The sequence below is a fragment of the Charadrius vociferus genome, unplaced genomic scaffold (genome assembly GCF_000708025.1).
Source record: "Charadrius vociferus isolate BGI_N301 unplaced genomic scaffold, ASM70802v2 scaffold828, whole genome shotgun sequence".
NCBI lineage: Eukaryota > Metazoa > Chordata > Aves > Charadriiformes > Charadriidae > Charadrius > Charadrius vociferus.
Genome location: NW_009649708.1, coordinates 630,575 through 654,217, shown reverse-complemented (window position 1 = coordinate 654,217; position 23,643 = coordinate 630,575). Strand labels below are relative to the sequence as shown.

The 23,643-nt window shown below is 48.4% G+C and overlaps 1 protein-coding gene across 1 annotated transcript in view; it reads right to left on the bottom strand.

The window, feature by feature from the left end:
* Positions 1 to 23,643, bottom strand: part of PSD2 (pleckstrin and Sec7 domain containing 2) — a 44,685-nt gene that overhangs the window by 1,817 nt on the left and 19,225 nt on the right. Inside the window, exons 6-12 of the mRNA XM_009890692.1 lie at positions 23,314 to 23,372; positions 14,742 to 14,831; positions 13,555 to 13,598; positions 9,826 to 10,016; positions 8,545 to 8,615; positions 1,850 to 2,007; positions 645 to 789 (exon numbers count right to left, since the gene is read on the bottom strand). Coding sequence (XP_009888994.1) covers positions 645 to 789; positions 1,850 to 2,007; positions 8,545 to 8,615; positions 9,826 to 10,016; positions 13,555 to 13,598; positions 14,742 to 14,831; positions 23,314 to 23,372 — 758 coding nt within the window. The remainder of the gene's footprint in view (positions 1 to 644; positions 790 to 1,849; positions 2,008 to 8,544; positions 8,616 to 9,825; positions 10,017 to 13,554; positions 13,599 to 14,741; positions 14,832 to 23,313; positions 23,373 to 23,643) is intronic.

Here is a 23,643-nt window from a genome sequence, read left to right as displayed (position 1 = left end):
TTCTGACATTTCAGGCTGTCCTCCCGTTTGCTGGGGGCCAGTGGCAGTGTGTCCCTACTTTTTGGAGATGCTAAGGCATGTTGGGCTTTCCCTGGACAGTGCAAACAAAAGCTACTCTTTGGATGGCAGCTGCCCATTGCTCTAGGTTAACTGAGCCTTAGGCAGCCATGGTCTGGTGCACCATGTCCCCTTGTTTCCAGAAAATCTTCCCCACCGAGTGGGACTTGAACTTCCCCTTTGTCTGTGGCTTTTCGACACGAGAAACAACAGGGTGCCACTTCTGAGTGCCATGTTATAAAATAAACCAGGGCTGTTGCCAGCTCTTGGGCTCAGTAGCAGCAGCTGTTTCAACTCCAGTAACAGAAAGGTGCTGGGATATGATGGGCAAAGGCCAATAAACAAGCCAGAGACAACAACCATACAGCCAGGAGTGTGTGCATAGGGTTGCTTTATAGCCATTGCAAAGGAAGCATTGGCCAGACACTGGGATTTGCCACTGACTGTCCAAGTCACCCACTTCACTGCCCTGAATGTGTCTATCAGGTAGGAGCTGAGGGAGCTGCAGACGGGCTCAGCCTGAGCTGCATGCCAAAGGGCTGGTGAGTGCTGGGCACCCATCCATCACTCCTTCTCTCATCCATTACCTGGCACAACTTTGTCATGGACGAAGGCAGGAGCGGACGGCAGAACTTCTTCATGGAGCAGATTGCAGCTGGGAAGGCTGGGGCAGAGAAAATAGCAGCAACAAGGTTGATTCGCAGGATCCAGGAGAGCATTTCTTCCTTACTTCTGTTATGAAGGAGGAGAGAAAAGAAGAGGTGTCTGTAAATGGTCCTGACCCGGGACCAGCCAGCTCAGAACAGCCCCAGAGCCAGCCACTTTCAGGAGGGCCATGCTTTGAAGCCATTTCTGTGCCACCCTGGGCTGTGAACAGAGGAAAACGCCAGTTAATTGGCTCCGTTACAGTGCCTTAATGATTTCAGGGCTTTTGTCTGTCTCTTGAAGCCCTGGAAGTCCTGCCTTCCTCATCATCTCTGATTGCAGTCACTGAGGAACTGAGGAGAGGTAGCACGGTGGCAAGGGTCAAGGATATCCTGCTCTTTGGAGAGTGGAAGCCACACAACAGAGGTCCCACGGAGCAGGGTGGACCCCTCATTTGTGTCATTCGTGGGACACTGCCCAGGGTTCCTCATCAGATCTGTTCAGGTGCTGCTCCCCCCAGCCTTCGAGTGGGTTTTCACTGCACAAATTCAGATGTCAAACTTTAGCTTGACATTCATACCCCAGCCCAACTTACAATGTCACCTATCTCAGCAGGAGACAAGAAAAACATCAGACAGAAGATGACTCAATCACACTCGACACTTATCAGCAGAGCAACTTTCCTCTGCAATAGACTGACAAAGAAAGAAGATAAGCCTGACTGGGGAGACTTCTTTAACGAGCTTTAGACAGGTCCCCCATCAAAAGCTGGCAAGGGGAACCATCAGCTCCTTAGTTCAATGCACTGTATAGATGTTGTCCCTTCCACAGACTGACAACAGAAGTTAGTAAGGGGAGCCCTTTACTCAGCCCTTTACATCCCAGCCCATCCTGCTCAGCCCACCTTGGTGACAGATGAGAAAGGACCTCCAGGACCAAAAGTGACCAGCAGAAACTGTGACCCCACAGCCAAGTCCTTTGCACAGCCCTACAGACCTCACCCTCAGCCCCCCTGCTCAGCACCTTCCTCCCCCCGCCCAGGTTTGTCCCCTAATGCATGTGTTGATCTGGCCAGGTCAGAGGGAGTCTGGTGGTGGCTGGAGGTCAGGTTGCCCGTCCAGGCTCTGCAGGAAGAGCTGGTACTTACGGGGCCTGGAAGAGGAAGACTCTCCAGTCAGCTGTCTTCAGCTTGAGCACGTTGGACTTCTTGCTGTAGTCAGAGGCTTTCGTGGCTAAGGCGTGGTGCACACGGATGGCATTTTTCAAATCCACTTCAGAGAGGTCTTTGTCCGGTTTATATTCATCCTGTGAAGAGGAATGTTAATTGGATAATGACAACACTAACATTTGTGGGCTACTTTAATGAACCTGCCTTTCTCTCTGTGCTATAATCACAGAGTGCTAAGACCAGGAAAAGCACTGCTTTGTACAGTAAATGCTAGGAGCTGATAATGATAATAATTAACATCTGGCAACTTCTTCCATCATTAAGTTCACTGGGAAGATGCGAAGAAGGAGATGAAAGTTTTAAACATAATTATCAATAGTTATCTTTAACACAGCACATGCCCGAGGCTTTGGGGAAGGCACAAGACAGGGCCAGGTTTCTGCAGAGCTTCACCCATAGTGCAGAGCTCAAGCCAGGATGCAACTCCTGGTTGTCGGCAGGTATCAGCGAGTGCCTGCCCTGGTGCTGCAGCTTTGTGTGGTGGGAGGATCAGGGCTCTTGTTTTGCACCAGCTCGGGCAGCCCTGGAACAGCAGCATTCCTGCAGCCAGTGCACCTCCGTGCAGGTGTGGGGCTTGCTGGGCAGTTGCCGGAGTGAGCATGGCGCACTTGGACCACGCTTGGCCTCTCTTTAGTACGTGTACCCCTTTGGCATGGTCCCTCATATAATTCTTTAGACTGGCACTTGCAAATCACAGCAGCATTCCCTGTATTCCTGCTTTACTTGTTCCACCAAAGGACAATTTCACACAAGTAGGGAATGTAGCAATAACTATGTATGTATATATTTTACAAACAGATAGAAAACACTGAACATGGGACTCTGAAAGAATGATCTTGGCACAGCATTTTTTTTTTTTTAAAAAAAGTTGAATCAATCCTGTGTTTACCTTTCGCTTTCCCAGTGACTGAGGTCCCGGCCACTTAAAGCAATACCCTCCCTCCTGCTCTGCGCCCTTGCCAGTTCAACAGCTGGTCCAGCCGGGTGGTGGGATAGAAGGATGGACAGATGGATGGATGCATGCATGCATAGATAAATGGATGCAAGAAAACCTGGCCCTGGCTAAAACAAACCATGACCATACCACCCCCGACCATGTTAGAGCCCATGTCAGGAGAGGGTATCCCTGGAAGGGCCTGCCCTGCCCTGCTGATTACAGTGCAAACCTACCGGACTAACTCGCTTTTATCTTTTGCTTTCCTTGACTGTCCTTGGCTGTCAGCACAGGGGTGGCTCTGTCCAATGGCGGTGGTCTATGTGTCCCAGCCCCTCCTTAGGTTTCAAGCTAGAGCTTGGTCTGTTCTACAGGTTTGCAAAAAAAATGTTTTTTCCTGTGTCCTGGTGGTACAAATCCAGCCATTCAGGGAATGCTACCATGCTACAGTCTCCTGGTTGCCAACCCTGGTCAGTAAGGCTGTTCCCTGGTTTAGGGTCAGAAAGGTCTTCCCTCTGTTGCTCTTCAGAGCACCAGGGACCAGCACTCCCCAGCCCATGAATGTGGCTCACCCAGATCCTTGCTCCTGATGGGAAATAAGCTTCTGAAGCCTTTCCTTCCGTCGTTTTTAGAAGCAATCATCCCATCTGGGAGAGTGGCTGCCATACTGTGTTCACCAGCACAGGATACTTGGCCTTGTGCAAAGAAATGCCCTGAGGCCAGAAACGTCTGGCATGGGCTCCGGGCTCATGCAACTGCCTTCTTACAGGTGAACCCCAAAGAAAAGCCCTGGCTTTCCAGCAAAGGACCCTGCGTTCAGGGTGACATTCCCATGGGCTGCACTGCAGGGCAGCATAGATGACCTTTCCACAGTGGGGATTTCAGTAGCCAGAGGAATGGGCCATTAGCCTTTTAACAAAGAAAAACAAATGCTTTGCCTTATGAGGACATAATATGTTACCCTACTTGGAAACAAATAGTCGCTTGAGGAACACATTGCTGCTCAGGCCTCATGTATTGCAGAGAAAATTTCAATTCTGGATGTTTTTCCAAGGCTGAAGCTCTTTGGATCTGAATAAATCTGACTGTGATGCTCATGATCTCTAATTTCAAAATAAGCTTTCTGAAAACACAGTGCAAATAGCTAGGCTTAATGGCATGTAACAGGGAGAAACTGACACAGCTGTGAACTGGTTTGACTAATGCACGTCTTCTCCTCAAATGGTATCATCATGTATTGCCTCTACTGATTTCAGGTTCACAGGCATCTATGTAGGTGTAAGGTAAAGCCAAATCATCTTCTTTTTCTAACACTGGGCCCAGTAAATCAGCATAAGGTTGAATGAAGCAGGTTCTCTCTACCTTCTGCCTCTCAGCTGGTGGAAACAGACTGCCTTTGCAGGAGTGCATGATGCTGGAGGCTCACTTCTGCACGGGCCAGCTCTGCCAGGAAGCTCATCTTAGGATAAGCCTGTGCTGCCGTAGTCATGATGATATGGATGGCTGCCAATGCTGGGAGACCTCTGTGTGCTCTTAAACAGGCTCCCTCCGCAAACAGCTCCAAGGCTGTATGATGCCACCCACACACGGCTGCAGCCATTACGGTGCCCAACACTACACCGCAGTGTAGGCTACACCATGTAGCCTTCCCCTGGAGAATAATCCCATTGCCCTTCAGCAAAGCATGTCAGCTCTGCTCCAAAGCCTCCAGCAGTTTCTCTACATTTTGCCTCACTCCTTTCTGAGTTTTGATGTCAGTTTAAGTGTGTGCATAAACTGCTGCTGAGGAAAAGACATGTCCAAAAACATAATAGTAACATAGGTTTAAATCTCCAAGAAACTGATCTATACTAAAACATAAGCAGTATCATATTTGGAGCAATTTCAGGCAATGTTTTGTCCATGCTATAGTACCACTAATGTCACTCTCACCTTTTTCATGGTGTTATCCCGCCATACGTTTCCTGGCAGAGGGGTTAATTTGGTATCACTGTACTGTTGAATTTTTGTCCTATGTGTCCTGCTCTGTTCACACAAGTACTTGTCACTGTGAAATGGGCAAGGTACACTGTGCCACACCATCCCAGTTATCCTTAGCCCCCTGGCCCTGAATAGTGACATGTTTATTTTTCCCTTGCTTCTCCAGGTGTAGGATGGTGGGGGTCATCAATTTTCAGGGTCTATTTTGGGGGTATCTTCTGCAGGAATTGAGCCCTGCTATGGGCACTTTGTTTCAGAATCCCTCTAAATTCATTTCACTCACTTTCAGCTTTGGTTTTTCAGTTGATGGTGTAGAGAGATATGTACCTCTCCCACCTGCACAAAGGCTCTGCTTAAACATGCACAGACCACCCTCTTGCCTGGGCTTAGTTTCTGTCATAGTAGTGCTACCTAGTGTCTTTGGTTCACTCTTCTGATGCCAGCTCTCCCCTGCTGCCCAGCCCTGCCAGCAGGTGGTGGGAGATCCACCACTAATATGACCTCCCCAGCTCAAAGCTTGTTTTGTCAAGAAAAGGTATGTACCTCTTGTGCCTGCCTTTGTAGGGCACCTGGATGGGGTGAGAGAGCCCAGTGCATTGGTTCTGTGGCCCTCTCCTGTGGATTCATCACACTGAGCAGTGATGTGAATATGGACATGGAGCTACAGAGATGTCTCAGGCTCTGGCTTGTGAGTGGGTTTTCCTCTTTTTCCTTTTCTTCAGCTCACACCTACTAGCCTAACCAAACCATTCAATGTGGAAAACTAACCACTGCACTCTTTTCAGTTGGGTCATGAACTTGGTGCTCCAAGTCGCACTACCATGGCAAGGGCTTGCCTGCATGGGACAGAATCCATGGCTTGGGGCTGTGCTGGTAACTCCTTCATGGTTGAGGGCTGCAAGGGCAGACCCTGTGGGAAGACCTGTATGCTTTCCAGTACGTCCATATAAAAGGACATCACGCTTTATACCTCTCCATCGTTCCTCTCAACACCCCTCTGTGTGTGGTGATTAAGGGTTATTATCCCCATTTCACAGAGATGAAGTAAGTTGCCAAAGGCCACCAAGTGAGTCAGTGCCCAGTACAGATTAGAACGCAGGAGAGGTGTGCCCTGCTCCCAAGCCTGCATTTCTTCCTCAAGACTGTGCTGCATCCCTTTAGGGGATCAAGCAATTGCTTCAGCAGACTGTGCTAGAACATGCTAATCCAGCAATTAATACTGGCAAATCAATGACATGTGACATCTCTACATCAGCAGGTTTATGGCTGTTGCCTGAATTGCTTCTAACAGACTGACTTCTATCTGTCCACCCACCCACCCCCTCTTCTGCCTATCTTATGTCCACCTCTCTGTATCTGGCCGTTCATCCTGTCTATACATCTGTCTTCCCAGGCCCTTCTTCCCCTTCCCTCTCTCTCTCACTCTTATTTCTACTCAACTAGCTCCCCAAAACCAAATTGATTAGAGTTTCCTCTTAAACTTATAGGAATTTCCTATTAAAGTCTAGACCCCTGGTTTGGTCACAGTGAAAAACGGGAGAAGGCTGAACCTGTGCTCCATGGTGTCAGGTGGGTCTGGAAGCAGGTACTTTCTCCTCTTTCTTCACATCAGAGAATCTTTTCCCAGTGATTTGCGCTCAAGCCAAGTTCTACCTTATGTTTATCTGCAGGCAGTTTATCCGCTGAAAGCTTGGGAGGCTGTCACATCATTTCCTTCCTGTATTGTGCAACTCTCTTGTTCTGCAAACCAACCCATTGGCAAGAAATTGCACTGAGACTCGACAAGGCAGGTGGATGTTTATCCACTCTCTGTTGTGGTGCTGGGAATGTTTGGAAGTAGTAGGGCAAGGACTTTGTGGTCTCATCCTTCTGTCCTGTCTCTGCAAGCCTGATAGAGACTATCTACAGCCAAGCCCAGCCCAAGGAATCCTCTGAAGAGGACCATATAAAGTCGGGCAGCAAATCATGACTAAGAAATCCCTCTTTGCCCAAACGTTCCTCAGGTTAATTTTTGTTGTTCCAAATGCTGCTTCCTTGGGGCACCCTTGGCAATTCCAGTCCCTCCTGCTAATTACACATCAGTCATGGCTGTTATTTGTCAGACACTTTCATAACCTAGCCAAATCTTAGAAGCAAATTCTGTTCTGAAAGTGTATTTCATTCCAAATATATACCCCCTCAACACACTTATCTAAGAGACATGCCCTAGAAGTCCTTGGTGAAAAATTCATTTAGATCCAAATAATTCCTGTGATTTTGAGGAAATTGCTTGCTTTTTTTTTTTTTTTTGGCCTTTTTTTTTTTTTTAATAGAAAAACTGTCCTAAAATTAAATGGTGATGGTAGTTCTGTACAAGTTAGATCCTCATGCATCACCATGGTCAGCACGAGGACCTCTTTGGTGGACTCCGTCTGGAGACTTGTTACGAGACAAGAGGCTGAGATATAAGAAGAGTGCCACTGACTTGAAGACCACCACACTTAGAGGGCTAGAGAAGATCTGGGCTCTCCTGTATGCTGCAGCATCCCTCAGCTGCAGAAGAGAATGTCAAAGCTGTAAAAATACCACTTGGCCAGCAGCAACCCATACTGTAAATTACGCTCAGCTGCTGCCAGATTTCTGTTGGCTTTGTGACATGTGCCATAGGATCTGGCAAAACATGAGAATCATTGGGGTGTGCTACCAGCTCTGAGTCATAATTCCATGTTGCCCTGAGGATCCTTTTGCCTTTCTTATATAATCCAATGTTTGTTTACTCTCATTGCTTTGGAGATGCTGCAATACATAGGAACATCTACCCACAGGGAGTGCTGTTCCAGCAAGGTGAGTTCAATGGGTTACTGCACAGCATGTGCTACCAAGGTAGTTCAGACCTAGTTCAGTGGGTTATGCTATTGCATGATGAACAGACATTTGGCATCCCTGGCTGGCTGACACTGACATTCAAGTGAGCCCCTATCCAGGCTCCTTGAATTTTCCCACAGAAAAGACTATCCATGGAAATCCTCCTAGCATCCAATTATCTTGAAAGGCAGTGAGCTGAATGCTATAGCATGCAGGGAAGCTCTTCCATCGTGACTTCGCCTCCCATGAGGACCTGGGATTTATACTTGTGTTGACTAGAGGTGGATACAGAATAAACAGAGGTGAAGAGAGGCAGAACGTGTCACTTGGCAACCCATGGAAGGACCCAGCTCAGCAAGGTCCTGAAGGAGAAGAGAAACTTTAAGCATGGTCCGTACCAGACTCAGTGAAGATGCTCATAATCAGATCTGTGCTAGAAAATAAAACAGGCAGGATAAGACTGGTCTGATGCTAAGCCTCTTCAACTTCCTATCACGTGTCTCACCAACATCCTATTTCACGTATTCCACATCATCTGTTCATTCATCCTCCCCAACAGCTCCTACTTGCTGGGGCACTTCTGTAGAAATCTTGCCTCAATGTTCCCTCTTTCATACTGCTTGCTGTATAGCCCTCTTTTGAGGCTTTGAATAGCACCCTTAGCATGAACACCACCACCAAAGATGATGGCATCCTCCAGTCTGTATACTGGTCTCTGGAGGAACTCTGTAGATGTCCATGTATGCATTAGGGCATGGATTCACCTCTACTTGCATCTGTGGGTCTGCTGCGTAGGACAGCGTGACTGTTCTGGAGACAGCATGAAACAGCAAATGGGATAGTCCACCATGGTTACCTTTTGTAAATAAAGGATGGTCCCTTTAAGCACAGCATAAAACTTCTTCCAACCTCTTCTTCCTCTGGGAGCTAAAAAAGGAAGAACATTTAATTATGTATGTCTGCTTCTGCCAGTGCTGCTTGACCTTCACATTTCTGGTGAAACCAACCCTTCTCCTGACCCACCACAGGCATGCACTGATGCCCAGACCTCATATACCTCCATGCTATTGCTTATGAGTGGCTTGTCTGCAGGGACACGTGTTTGAGACACATGGGCTGGGAGATGCAGCCTCCCAGCAGGAACACAAGCAGGTCAAAACCAGAGATGATCTGGTATAGGGGTACCAGTGGACACGTGCAGGAAGTCTCTGCTCCTCCAAACCCAGGTTCATGTTCCTTGGACTAAATGCTTGAGGAGCAGAGACATTCCCTGAGCTCCTCTGCTTCAAATGAGTTAGGCAGACATACCCTGGATAAGGCAGCTTCTGTTCCACTAAGGAGGGAGCATTACCACCAGCCATCTTGACGGACTTGGGGACAGAGAGCTTGCTGGAAGCTGGAGAGGGGCGGGAGGTGAGGGGAGCCATCTACTTCACCACAAGACATCTGATCCTCCAGGCATGGGCTATTAAGAAAATGCTGGAAGCAAGGGAGACCTTTGGTGGTAATCTGTACTCAAGACTTTCAATTGGCTGCTGTGACTGGGCCAGTCATATCAATTAGCAAAAGGGGTTATCCAAGGTTTCATTAATCTCTGCTCATTAACAGTTCCCAAATATATTTTCCTGTACCTTTCCTGTAATCCCATATGCTGACAGCAGAGCTCTGATGCATCCTGTTGCCCAGCAGGCACACAGCAGCTGTTTCCAGCACATGGCAGAATATGGACAGGAACAAAGCTTTGAAGACCAGACTGTCCCCAAGGCCAGGGCTGGGGTGGACAACTGTTGTGGAACCAGCCTCACTCCATCACTTAGGGTGTGGGATCCAGGATTATGCCCATGAACAGGATGGAAGACCAGGTCTATCTGTGTGGGACAGGCACTGCTAGATTCCTTGGCAATGAGAAGGGAAGACTGCAGCATCCTATGTCTACAAATGTCTGAGACATTCATGTCTACAAATGCCTCAAAACACATTCCTTTCCCTGTGCCCTGGCATTCATGGATCTGGGGATCTCTCTTGTGTTCCCTGGGATGCGGTAAGGAAATGCCTTCCGCAGGAAAGCAAGGGAGAAGGCTAGGGCAGGCTCTGGTACCACCTAGGGCACACTTCCTTCTGTCCCATTAACACGTACTTCTCTTCCCATCCATGTCTGCATGGGTTTTACGCGTGAGGACACCGTGCTTGTAGGTGACTGCATTCAGCGCTTGGGGGATGTCCAGGAAGGGGTTGCTGCTGTCAACAATCCTTGTGACTTTCTTCGCACTGGCTCCGAATTTGTCATCTACCAGCTCCGAGAGTGATTTCCTCAACTCGTCCTCATCACTTGGAAACAAAGTCAGAGAAGAGATTGAGTGGAGGACATGTGGGCCGGGCCACAGTGTGCCTTATCTGCTTTGGTTTCAGAGTTATTTATTACAAGAGAGAGAAAATGAAAGGAGATGCAGGGACTGTAACACGCAGAGTGTGCCAATGGTGGTGATCTAGGAGGAGCGTTGGTGGCAAGTAACTGTCCCAGTGGTCCCACTGTGAGGTTACTCAAAACAGGTAAGGGAATGGGTGCTTGTCTGAACACCAGTAAACTTCAGACACACCATTGCTGAAGGCTACAAGCATTTCAAAGGGAGAGCCTCCAATTCTGTGCCCTAAAACCAAAGCTTAAGGAAGCTCTTTGACGAAGTCCAGGTATCACCGGGATTTCTCAGCCTCTGAGAGGCAGTCCCTGGGGCCTCCTAGATGCTGAATGAGCTTGAGGAATGTCCTCTGCATCTCTGAGGAACAAAAGCTCTGCAGACATTAGGGACATGGGCCACTTGATCAAAAAACACAAACTCTGGAATAGGTTATACATCAGCTCCCCATTTATGTCCTCAGGGCAGGCCAGCAGAGAGCAAGAAATGCTGGTCATTGCCACAAAAATTGCTTCTCCTCACAGATCTCCTGGTCCTGGACCCTGGACAGCAAGGGCTGAGCGTCTTAGAGAAGTGTCTGATGATGCCACCAAGCCTGTTTGGAGTAAAACCCACTCAGGTGCATAGAAATCAGAACTTGTATAGGAAGTGGTATTTCCCAGTGTCCCTGGGACATTAAGGAGGGAAAGCAAACAGGGAATTTCTGCCCAGTGTGATACATGTCAATGTTTAAATTGACACAGGGCTGAATCCACTAGCTGGGATGTGAGCACTAAAATACCACACTTCCCCACCTGCAGCAAGTAGATGGCCTAAGCATCAGACACTTCTTGGAAGAGAAGAATGATTTGTCAGTCCTCAGCACCCACAGGAGTCCTGGGGCTTAGTCAGAGCCCAGAACACTACACCTGGGTGGGGAGTTAGTGGGGTTCAGTTCTCTGAGCTGCACCAGAGGGACCCCTCTGAGATCTTGCTTACTGCTAGGATGGTGGTGGTATACCTGCCTGCCCAATTAGGCTTTGTCAGCAAGGGCATTTTGTTCCCTGGGATGCACAAGGACAGAAGGCAGAGGCAAGCAGGGCGAAGAAGGTCTTGCCTGTGCAAGGTTATGACTCAGTGCCACGTCTCTGAAACAAAATCAGGTACCCCACGTCGGGGAGCATCTGTCCCACAGCAGAGGAGCTGAAGTCTGTCGTGTTGCAGCCTGTCCATCTGCAACCAAGCAGGACACCCTGCAGTAAGGCAAGTCCCAGGCTAGTGTGGGGTGAATGAGGGGGTGCAATGATACAAGCGGGGTGCGTGGAGGATGGCAGGATGGGGTCTAGATGCTGCTGACTGGAACTGCACGGCTGCATGGAGGGACCCCAGGGGCTGACATCCCTGGGATGTGCCTGAGCCAGGGAGGCTGTGCTGTCAGGCGTTGTGTAACCACTGCCCGCATCCAGCCAGCAGATGCACTTCTGCTGAACTCCCCTTACATAAACCGTCTCACCGGCACCTTCTGCGGAGCTACAGAGCTCCCTCTCGTGACTATGTCCACCCACAACCTTGTCTCTGCTGCAGAGCTGTCATTGCTGCGTTCCTCTCATGCAGATGCCATGCAAGATTATTTTTAAAGTGAAATCGATGCTACGTGACCCACTAAGAAATCACTGGCCTTCAGCACCACTGGCTGGCTGTGTCTCTCCTGAAGGAGACACTGGCCCACAGTGAGCACTGCTGCCATCCGAGCATGGCTGGCAATGGAAGCTCCCACTCTGCAAAGCTTGACTCAGATAGTTGGGGAGGGATGTAGGATCAAATGGTCTCCAGACACTTTTCTCGCCAGGACAATATGAGGAGAAGAGCAGGTGATGGAGCTAATGGCCCAGAAGGTCCTGCTCAGTCCCACAACCCTCTGGAGACCAGAGAGGTCTGAGGCTGAGGAGGAGAGGAGAGGAGAGGAGAGGAGAGGAGAGGAGAGGAGGAGAGGAGAAAGAAATATCCACTGTGTCAGCTTAAGGCCCTAGGTCTGTCATGGGCTTCCCCACGGCAGTGGTGGGGAGGGGTTGGGGCTGGAGAGCAGAGAACGCCCCTCTCTGAGGGTCCTAGCCAGTGCTTTGGGCAGGGGGTGGGTAGCAGAGCAGGGGAAGAAGGACTGAGGAAGGTGCTGTGTGAACCTGTCATGGAGGCCACCATGCTAGCTGTTCCCAGACTTGTTTCATGGTAAAAAATTGATAATCTGGAGGAGGAGACAGAGTGCATCTCATCAAGTTTGTGGATGACATGAAAATGAGAGGTACAGGGCCACCACTCAAGAGGGACAGGAGCCTGACTCAGTGTAGCACCCAAGTGCTACTACACCGGGGTGGAGTGGTCCTGCAGAAGGGTTGTCCAGGGCTGACTGGCTGGGAGCAGCTCTGCAGAAAAGGCCCTGGGGCTCACGGTGAACAGCAGGATGAACAGAAGCCATCCAGTGTGTCCTGGGAGAAACAGATGCCAAGAGCATTCTGGGCTGTGTAACAGCGGCACAGTGAGGAGGCTGAGAGAAGTGATCATCCTCCTCTACTCTGCACTCATTACATCCTATCTTGATACAGTAAAGAGTATTGGGTCCCCAGTACAGGAAAGGGCAACAACAAGGTGGAGAGAGCTCAGCAGAGGCCATCATGATGCCCGGGGGCTGGAGCACTTGCAATGTAAGAAGTGACTAAGGGAACTGGACTTGTTCAGTCTAGAGAAGAGATGGCTTTGGGGGACGTCATAGCAGCTTTCCAATATGTGAGGAGGTTATCGAGGAGAGAAAGCGAAGCTCTTCATTATGGTGCATGGCAGGAGGACAAGAGACAGTGGGCATAAATCAAAACAACCATGGTTTCGAATGGATAGAAAAAAAAAGTCACTTTCAGCATAATTAATCATTGGTTCATGGATCCAGAGGGGCTGTGGGATCTCTGTCCTTGGAGGTTTTCAGGATCAAACTGAACAAAGCCCTGAGCATCCTGATCTGAACTCATTGTTGACCATACTTTGAGAAGGCAGCTGGACTGGAGATCTCAAAAAGTCCCTTCCTGCCTGAGTGTTTCTCTGATACTATTTCCAGAAGAAACTAAGTGGAAGAGGTGGAAAGTCTCAGTGACCAAAATAACCCCAGATCTTGAGCTACTTGTGCAAAGACCTCTGAAGCACCTGGAGAAGGACCAGCATTTTATATGTGTAATAGTAAACAAAAGAGGGCATTCCTTTCCTTTAGAACATGCTTGTGGACCCTGTGTTCAAAGACTGCCACCAAATTCCCTGTCTGCTTTTGTGTCTAAGCCATAAATAAACCCAGCTTGCCTGCAGGAGGGACTTCAGTGCTTTAGGGCTTGGCAGGATATGTTCTGGGAGCTTCTGGGGCTAAAAACATGACTCAAGACCTGTCAGCTACTTTGAAAGACACACTAGCTCTAAAATGTTTAACGTATACTTACATGGCCCACTCCAGCTTCTCATTCTTGATGGAGTTATATAGTGTCTGAAACAAGAACATGGTATTAGCTGGGTCTCTCCTGGAAGACATATCTGGATTGCAGAGACCATCTTCTCCACACCCTGTCTGTGTTCCTGGAGACATACCTTCCTTGCTGAATTGTCCTGGAGAAGCAGTCACCAGTGAGCAGGACAACTGCTGTCCTGCTACACTCTTTTTTGTCTATGTGCCACACCAGGTATTGGACTCGACACATCATCAGCAGAGAGGTCTGGCATCCAGCCTTGCTCAGGAGCTTGTACATGACATTTTTTACTAATTCTGGGTGCTGCACCTAGTCCTGAGTGAATCCTGGCCTACACAAAGATGGCAGAAGACCCTGGGGTATGCCAAGACACCTCCAGTGTCTCAACTAGGGGAAAGGGACAGTGAAGGCTTGAACACTGCCCTGAGAAGCAGGGGAGGGATGAATGACCTTGGGGATCAGCTTTTCCAGTTCTTCTTGTGGCAAATTCCAGTGGCTTCCCAGGGGCACTGGAAAAGAAGCAGGAAAGGGCTAGGAAAGCAGAATGGGGAGGCGGCCCTGAACATACTGAGGGGTGGGGTGAGGTCTGCTGGGAGGCAGGGGCATCATCTAAAGCATGATGTGGCACCCCTGATGTGGCAGTGGTCATTTCAACCTCCTTCCATACAGCAAAATCCAGGTCAGGCTGCCGGACCTGCAGCAGGTGCAGACAACAGTGGTGGTGTTAAACCACGTGGAAGGAGGAAATACTTGCTTTGGGGTGTTTAACCAATGGTACTGGACTAGTTGTGTTGGACCACCACATCTAATTACATGGAAGTGAAGGCAGAGAAAAGTATCAATGCCAGATGATCGTATTTGGAGGTGGGAGGTACCTTGTTCTGTGTGTTGTCTGGGGCATCACAGAGCTACCGTGGGGAAATGGGACCCCTGGTATGCTCTGACGGCAGATATGCCACAAATCTGGACAAAACACCACCAGGGAACAGACCTCTGGTGGCTCACTGCAAGTTAGCAGAAGCTATCCACATGGGTTGCAATTCTTCTAATGAAACAATTGTGCACTGGAAAATGCTGATCCAAGTGCTCAGAGTGCCCCAGCAGGACTAGATGGCACTACAATAATAATGACTGTATCCCACTGTCTATTTATATCACATTACCTTCAGCAAATCCTTTGCAAAGTCCTTCCCATCATTCAGCCCATCCAGGTTTGCTATGAACTGTTGACATGACATCTTTTTGCCAATATTCTGTAAGGCAAAGAAGCAGCTCATTAAACTTCTGAAGAGTTTTGTCTTTCTTCAGAGTGTCTTTTAAAGAACAATTTTACATGAAGCAGTGAAGCCTGCATTTGCCTCAAGAGCTCAAAGCTGAAAGGTCTTCTGTTCTGATTTTCTATTGGGCTCCTTGCTTTATTTGCTCATGCCAGCACCCAAATGTTTCAAATGACCTATTTTTTAATGGTGGAGATAAAACACCTGAAAATAACCTCTCTGGCTTTTGCTCCAAACTTTCTAAGTGATCTCACCTCTGGTCTCCAGGTTGGTGCAGGTACAGGGTCTGTGTCGCAAAACTCAAGACAAGCACTCACACTGCCTTGAAATTCCAATGCTTCGATGGGTCTCCAAGCCTGCCGTGTGTGAAATGGTGTGAGCATGCAGTGTCAGCATCTGAAGATAGCCAGCATTGAGCAATGACTCGTCCTTCACGGAAACTATAATTTTTGATTGCCATTACGAAGAGAGATGATTCAGCTACTGGTATCGTGTGAACGTGAGTGCTGTGGCATGTGAGGGCAATACACGTACACGGGGAGATTCTTGCAACCTGGAACACACTCATCATCATCAACACACTAATGCCAAGACTATTTGGTGCTGGTGCTGCCAGGTCATCTGGCATCCCTGATATCAGTCTGTGGCACTTCCCAACTTCTTTACCCCTGAATCACTTTCTCAGACTGCAAGAGTCGAGGGGCTGGAGGCAGGCAGCCTCTTTCTAAGCCTCTCCCTGCAATCCTACCCTTCATGAGAAGGAACTTCTTTACTTTGAGGGTAGTGGAGCACTGGCACAAGCTGCCCAGAGAGGTTGTGGAGTCTCCCACTCTGGAGACATTCAAAACCCACCTGGATGCCGTCCTGTGCAGCCTGTTGTAGGTGACGCTTCTCTGGCAGGGGGGTTGGACTAGATGATCTCCAGAGGTCCCTTCCAACCCTGACCATTCTGTGATTCTGTGGGAAGGGGGAAAGTATCGGGCTTGTCCATGACAGCGCAGGAAAGACATGGACCTGCTGGAGCGGGTCCAGAGGAGGGCCACAAAGATGATCAGAGGGATGGCACACCTCTCCTGAGAGAGCTGGAGTTGCTCAGCCTGGAGAAGAGAAGGCTCTGGGGAGACCTTATTGCAGCCTTTCAAAACTTAAAGGGGTCCTACAGGAAAGGTGGGGCAAACTTTCAGGAGGGCTTGTTACAATAGGACAGTGAGTAATGGCTTTAAATGAAAAGAGGGAAGAGTTAGACTAGATATAAGGAAGATATTTTCTATGATGAGGGTGGTGAAACACTGGCACAGGTTGCCCAGAGAGGTGGTAGATGCCCCATCCCTGGAAACATTCAAGGTCAGTTTGGATGAGGCTCTGAGCAACTTTATCTAGTTGAAGATGTCCCTGCTTATGGCAGGGGGGTTGGACTAGATGGCCTTTAATGGTCCCTTCCCACCCAAACTATTCTATGATTCTATGATTCTACCTCTCTGAAGGACTGGAGCAGAGGTGTAGAGGAGTCAGGGGAACTTGTAGGGTTCAGAAAAAGGATTCTGATACTACAAAGGAAAGATAGGTGTCTCCATTGCCATGTCATATTGCAGCCTTCAACCCTGGAGTGAAGTCCCCAAGGATGGACACTGTGGTGACATCACATGGAGTGGACAATGGAGTTAGTGAGAGGAGAGCACGAGCTGCCACCAGTGGTCCTAAGGATCCCAACAGCATCCTGATGCTGGGTGGGCTTTGCATGAAGGTACCGACAGGGTGGCTATCCAGGAGGACTTGGGAGGATGGCCAAGAACAGCAGAGCCAGGACCCTGCTTAAGGACTCAGTGAGGAAGAAGGGCCTCACTGGTTAACTGGGAGGGGATGAAGCTGCAGCAGACGATATAGGACATGCCCTACAGGGCAAGATACGTACCCGTGCAGGAGAATAACCTCTTGACAGAGACTGATACAAGAAACCCCTGCCCACAAACATGGACAACAAATGACCTGGAGGCAGAATTCTCCCCAGGTGAAAGCATCAGCAAAGAGTGAGGCTTTGGGATTAGCCCACAATGCCCCCCCCCATACCTGCCGTGTGTGTGCAGACATAGTACACAAGGAGCCGGCGCTGCCTTTGAGCAGCTCTGTCTGATACTCTTAATTATGCCTCCTGTTGGTGCCAGCTCCAGATGAGCAGGCACCCTTGAGAGATGAAGACAAAGAGGGATAAAGCACTGTTACAAATCTGCAGTGCCTGGGGACACAGTGCGGCAGAACACGCAGGCTCAGCCATCTTTGCTCTCTCACAGGGGAGCCCCACGGCAGATGCCCATAAGTGGACCCCATAGCTAGAGGCTACTGCCAGCAAGTGCTCAGTGGGTAGACTAGCTGCAGAAGAGCTGCCGGGAAACCTGCAGGCACGCTAGGTTTTTTCAACAGAGGGAAGAGAGATTTGTGTACTTGCTGGCTGGTGAATTACAGCCAAAAAAAGCAACATGCCAGCAGCACAGTGGTGTGTGGATGGAGAGAGAAAGGAGGGTGAGAGAGTGCATAAAAAAATGCAGTAATGAACCTCCATGAGGGAGGGAGTTGGGAGGTGAGGTAGATATGTAGCCTGAGACACCTTGAGGCACCAAATTACTTTGCATAGAGAGAAGGTGACTACTACAACCCCTGCCTTGAGGCAGGAAGGCGGAGTGCACAGCACAGGTCTTTCTGCCTGCAGAGATCTTGTTGCAGTGATCCAGCAAGGAATGCAGAGGCCAACACATTTTTAGGAAGTGAGTGGATACAGTGAGATAAAGTGGCACAAGTTACTAGCCTTGCAGGCCCTTCTTTGGGTTTCTCACATATTGCATCTGGGACGTATATTAATCCCAGGGGATGGCTTCTTTTTTATTCTGTGATCTGTCTCTTTCTTTTGCACAAGAAGAGCTCAACCGAGACAGCAGCCACACTGTGGAAAAGCAGCTAATTGCTGAGCAATTGAGAGGGATGAAAACATACCCTTTCTCTGACAACCAGAAGAGGTGACGAGAAAGCTCCAGCAAGGATGCTAATCCTGTGAATCAGCTTGTTGGACAAGGTTGTTGAAGCACTGCAGAGTCAGGGGCAGGATTCAGGGTGGCTGTCAGTAGGATTCAGCACAGGATGCTGGGGTGGCTCAGATGCAATGCAACCTCAAGTCAACAATATCTTAACACTTCAGCTCACTGCTTTGAGAAACGGGCTGGAGCCAGCCACTCCAATACAAAGCCCTGCAAGGGCCTCCAAATCAACACCAGCTGAATAGAGAAAACAAAAACCCACTCCAGGACAGGACTTTGCAGCTTCACTTGATCAACACTCACAAAAGAAGAGTTCTGTGATCACAAGCGCCTCATTATCAACGGCACCAGCACCAGGGCCTGCCTGAGCTTTCACACACTGCAACAGTATTTAGGAAGTATGGGGAATCCCAGGAACAACTCTGGAAAGGGCCAGTATGAAGGTGCAGTGGGGTGTCTTCTTACGCAGTAGGCCATCTTGCTGATTCAGCAAGATCATCACATGTGATGTGAGTGACAGGGGTAATGGCTTTAAACTGAAAGACAGTAGATTTAGATTAGATATAAGGAAGAAATTCTTCACTCTGAGGGTGGTGAGATACCGGCCAAGTTTGCCCAGAAAAGCTGTGGCTGCCCCATCCCTGGAGGTGTTCAAGGCCAGGTTAGATGGGGCTTTGAGCAACCTGGTCTAGTGCAAGATGTCCCTGTCCATGGCAGGGGGGGGTTGGAACTAGATGATCTTTAAGATCCCTTCCAACGTAAACCACTCTATGATTTTATGTGGACATAACCTCCAGGGGAATGTATCTGCACACCTCAAAGCTCAGTGTTCAGATTTTCTATGTCCCTTGCTGAACTGGGACGTCTGGGTAGGGAGATACATCTTTATTTCTGGCCAGCCACACAGATGAGGACATTTTGCTTTTTTGTGGTGCGTCAGTCACTTACCAGCAATACAACAAACCAACAAGGCTGCTTCACAGCCTCAGGTATCTACTATTCCTGAAATGTCCCCCTGGCAGAAAAGAACTTCATCCTATCTTTGCTTTCTCCAGGCCATGCAGCAAAGCATGAGAATTCACTGTCAGATAATCAGCTAGCACCATGGTGTGCTTGGATGGACAGCAAGTGAGTGAACAGTGGATTAAATAGATGAGAAGGGATGGGTAGTTAGATGAATGGGTAGAGACAGTATGGGAATGGGTGGACAAAGGTGGATGAGTGCAGACAGTGTACAAGAATGGAGAGACGCAGAGACAAGGTGCATGATGGTGGTTAGAGAATAAATTACAAAGAATAATTTAGGAAGGATGAGACTGATCTGATGGCGGGTAGACAGGGCTGTTCCTGCCATCCCATTGTTTCAACCAAGTGTATATCCCCTGTTTACAGTTGGCTTCTTGCCTCCTCTGGGCCTCAGCCATCTGCTGCTGAGCTGATTCACCTAAGATGATTGCAGACCATCACCTGAAGTGTCTAGGATAGCTCCATCCACCTCCAGAAAACTCTGGAGTGTAGCCCGGCATTCCATGGCTGTTGCCTCTCAGCAGCAGGAGGCTGGGCAGGTGAGTATGGAGCTGGGTGCTCAGTGGGAAAAGCAGGTGCCATGCGAAAGCCCAGGAGGAGAACCAGGTTCCTGGGGGCCAGAGGCAATAAAAGGTGGCTATCTGGGGTGCTGCCCCCAGTACTCCCTCTGTGAGATATTAAACCAATTGAGCTTGTGGGCTGGAGGCCCCAGGCATCAAACGTCTCAGCTGCAAAGTGGTGACTGTGAACTTCCCAGCATGAGCATCATGCCCCTAGCAGGCCCTGTTTTCACTCACGCTCTTTTGACCTCTTCCCAAATACTCATCTTCAGGGGAAAAACCACAAACAACTACATTTATACTTTGAAGTGCAGTGAGGGCCTTTGGTCCGACTGGACCAAGGGATCTGGTAGTGGATGTGTTCTAGGCTGCAGAAACAAAATCACCCCGCTGCAGTGAAAAAAACCACAAACTTTGGGTACCAACGACCCCTGGGCCACATAAAGCTGCTGTGGGCAGACTGGTGTCACTCTGCAGGTGATGCCAGCAGCTGCTCCTATCTCAGAGCTCTTCAGCTCTCCCAGTGTTACTAACACAATCACTATTGCTAAAACCAAACCATAAGCTTCGCTTAAGGAGAATATCACAGGGTTTGCAAGATTAATAGTGATGGACATGTGGAGTTAGGAGCTGCCAGGGATCCCATTTCAAGCTTTGTTCAGTGGCATGAGAGCTGCTGGCCTACTTTTTGAACAAACGCTAAAGCTTGTCACCTTACAATGTGACTACAGAAGCTGGGCTTTGCTAAAGTACCAAAATGCAACTGTGAGTGCTGGTGATGCATAGGCGTTGATTTATCAGTATCTTTCCATGGCCAGCAGTTCTGAACAAGGAGGGATAACACTGACGGTTGAAAAGCAGACATCCCAAAGCTTTGTCTCCAAGGGGCAGAGATGGAGCAGAGGAGTGCTTACTTTTTCCTAAGATCTCCTGGAGCTCAAACAGCACCAGCAGAGCAAGGTAGAGAGTTCCAACAATCTGGATTATACTACAAGGCTTGTAATGTTTGTTGGTGACTGCTGGCTTTTAAACACCAACTCCAGGTGATTGTATGAAAATGGAGTGTCTCATTTTAAAGACAGTAAGTTTTCTGGACAGTTAGAGACAGGGTCTCAGTGCACCTGTGGTAGAAACTCAACAGGACTAAGGCAAAACTCCAGTGTGGCCAGGTACAAATCTCATGTTTTTAAGCCAGTCTCATTACTTTTAAGCCTGAAATCAGTATATGTGATGGTCACTGCTGGAATGACTAGCTCATTCTAGAGACAACGCTGTAGGGAACTGCCCCTTTACAGAGACACATCAACCACCCTTTCCTAATCAAAGGAATTGCAATGTACGGTAAAACACTGAAACACACACACAATATTAAAAAAGGGAATAAAATGAAAAGTGATAAGCAATATCATGACAGCATCTTTAACAAAAAGGGGTGAGAGATCAAGTCACACAAGTACACTGCAGTTTATGGAAGTTTCTTTACACAAGGAGAATTTCATGTGATGCATATCAGCTGCTAATGGGTTGCTAAGTAGTGAAGGACACTGCACAACCACTTAGGAATCCAGACAAACAAAAAACCTTTTTTTTTTTTTAACACAGAAAAAAAACAAGTGAAATGGCAGTGCTTTAAAAAAACCCCACTAGAATGACTGCACTTACCACCTGGTAAAGGGTTAAAGAGCAGAAAGAGAGGTTCCAGGAGCAGAAGAAAGAAAAAAAAAAAGGAGGAGAAGGAGAAGACGAAGAAATTAATGTTACACGTGCAGAAAAATAAAGAGAAGATTTTTCAGTGAAAAGCTCAGACATTTCTACACTTGGCAAAATAAAGGTATTTTTAATTTGCCTAGATAGCATGAGATCGTTTCTTCTTACCAGGCCTCTTAGCTAGCTTGCCAATGAAAAATAGAAAGGTGAGGTTTAGGGGGTTTTTTTGCCTTTTCAATTATTTCTCTCTTCCCAGAGACATATTTTGGATTTTTTTAATTAAAAAAAATAAATAAAATAAGATTATTTTGGAGTGAAGTTGCATAGTTTGCCTTCTGCCACAATGCTGCTTTTGCTGTTGCAGGAAATACTTTGATGGAAATATTTCCTTGGCTCTAACCATTATGGCTGAAGGATGAATGCTGGGTGAGACCCTCCCAGAAGCTGTCCCCACTGCTATCCCACTGCATGCAGAGACACTTTGCCTAGACATGTTACTGGCAACCAGGTGGGTGGGAATGGACCCAGTGGCCAGTGTAAACGTTGGTCAAAGGCTGCCTGTTCCCCAAAGGATGAGGCTGCGACAGCTGTAACCAGCTTGGTGCAGGCCACAGTGCACATGTGGAACGGATGCTCTTGCTGAAACCAGTAATTCCCTTCACTGACTGCTGTGTTCAAACCTTGTCATGAAGCAGTATCTGTGCTGTAATGATAGGGAGGGTCTCTCAGGTGGACTGTCAGAGTGGCACAGGTGAAGCTGGTGGCCTTTGCATCTTTGCCTTCATAGGTGAAGGGCACTCATACAGTGTCCTCTTCCCACCCCCACAGAAAAAGGCTCCTCTCAAAGATGATTATAAACCAGTATGCAAAAAAAGAGCAGGGTTATAGCCTACTATCCCCTCATTAGCAGGCAAACAAAGAGAAAATCAGAGAAGTCTCTGCAGATGCAAATCAAATTGTTACCAGCTGGAGGCAGAAGAGGACTCTGATGATACAGCTTGGAAATCATGGGATTATGGAGCAGAAAAAGGGTGTGAAGGTTTCACATGCACAGGCTCCTATAATAAGCTGTCCCCCCATGCCCTTTCCATCTTCACACAACTTCTGGGGATTCTGTGGCTCCAGGTGTGGGCTTCATAGGGGCTATGAAAGAAAGTACTTCAGTGACCCGAGACTTGAGGAGCCCCTCTACTCCTGTAAAGGATGCTCACAGACATGCTCTATGCCTACACCATAAGGCTGGAGAGCAGGGAGATCTGGGTCAACAGTGCCTACACCCTTCCACAGCACTGTGCAGGCTGCAGAGTCCATGCATACTCCCAGATGAACACTATGGCTGGGGTCTCCAAGGGTACACAATGTCCCAGTGCTGCCCTCTATGCTCAGTCCCATCTATCTTCCCTCTGCAGTTATTTTTCCTCCCACTCCACTCTCCTCTCTACCCTCTGGTTGACCTTTTAGGAACAAATCCAACCTATCCTGCCTAAAAAAGCCTCTAAAAGGTAGTGAGAGATCTTCTTAACAGCCTCTGCTGTTTTTCAACCACACCTTTGGGCAATGAGTTCTGCTCACCCTGCTCTTTGTCCAGAGGCCTCTGTGATATGAAACTCTCCAGCGGCTGTCTGTTACATCTAGGGGAAAAGAAACAGCTGGGACATACTCTGTGTTTTGGGAAGGAAAGGTGAAATCTACACCTGTATGAAACCACTGACTCCTTTGCAGCAGTTTCTGGGATGAGAGGAGACTCAAGTCTCCACAAGAAGCACCACAAGAAACAGCAGCACAATTGGTGCTGCTGTTTTCCAGCCTCACAGAGACTGGTGGTGAAGACCCCTCCATGAGAGCTTCTGGGACAGGGCTGACGCATGCAACAGGTCCTGGGAAGAAAGCTGCATTGCCTGTGCCCGTATAAGTTAACTGGTGTCAGCAGGAGATATGTATGCCTGTGGCTTGAGTGTGGAGTGACACTAAGAAGACTGTCCCCAGGTCTGGGCTTGGCACTCAAAACTCCTGCTGGAGCTGGTCAGAGTACTCTCTGCTGATCTATCTCAATTTTCCAGCAACACATCCTGCATAAGGGGACAGGCCTCTAATCTGGAAAGGGAAAAAAAGAAGGATGCATCTCCGAGTACTACTTACGTGGCCGTGAAGGTCTGTATTTAGCAGCATCAGGGCACAGGTGAGTGTATGAATCCCATCTGAAACACACAACAGTCAGATGGCTGTGATTACTCCCCTTCCCATGTGGTTTTGATGTTTGCTGTCTTGGCAGCCCACCCATTGCAGAATGAAGGCTAGCTGCTATGCCTGGGGGCCTTAAAGAATACCTGTTTCTTTCAGCTGCACCAGATAGTTTAAAAAATAAATAAATCCTCTTTTCCTTCAAACTTTACCTTTTCCTGAAATGATCACTGGGTAATTGGCTTTAAAGCGGTTTTGTAAATGGCTTTCTAAAGACCAGACTTCCTG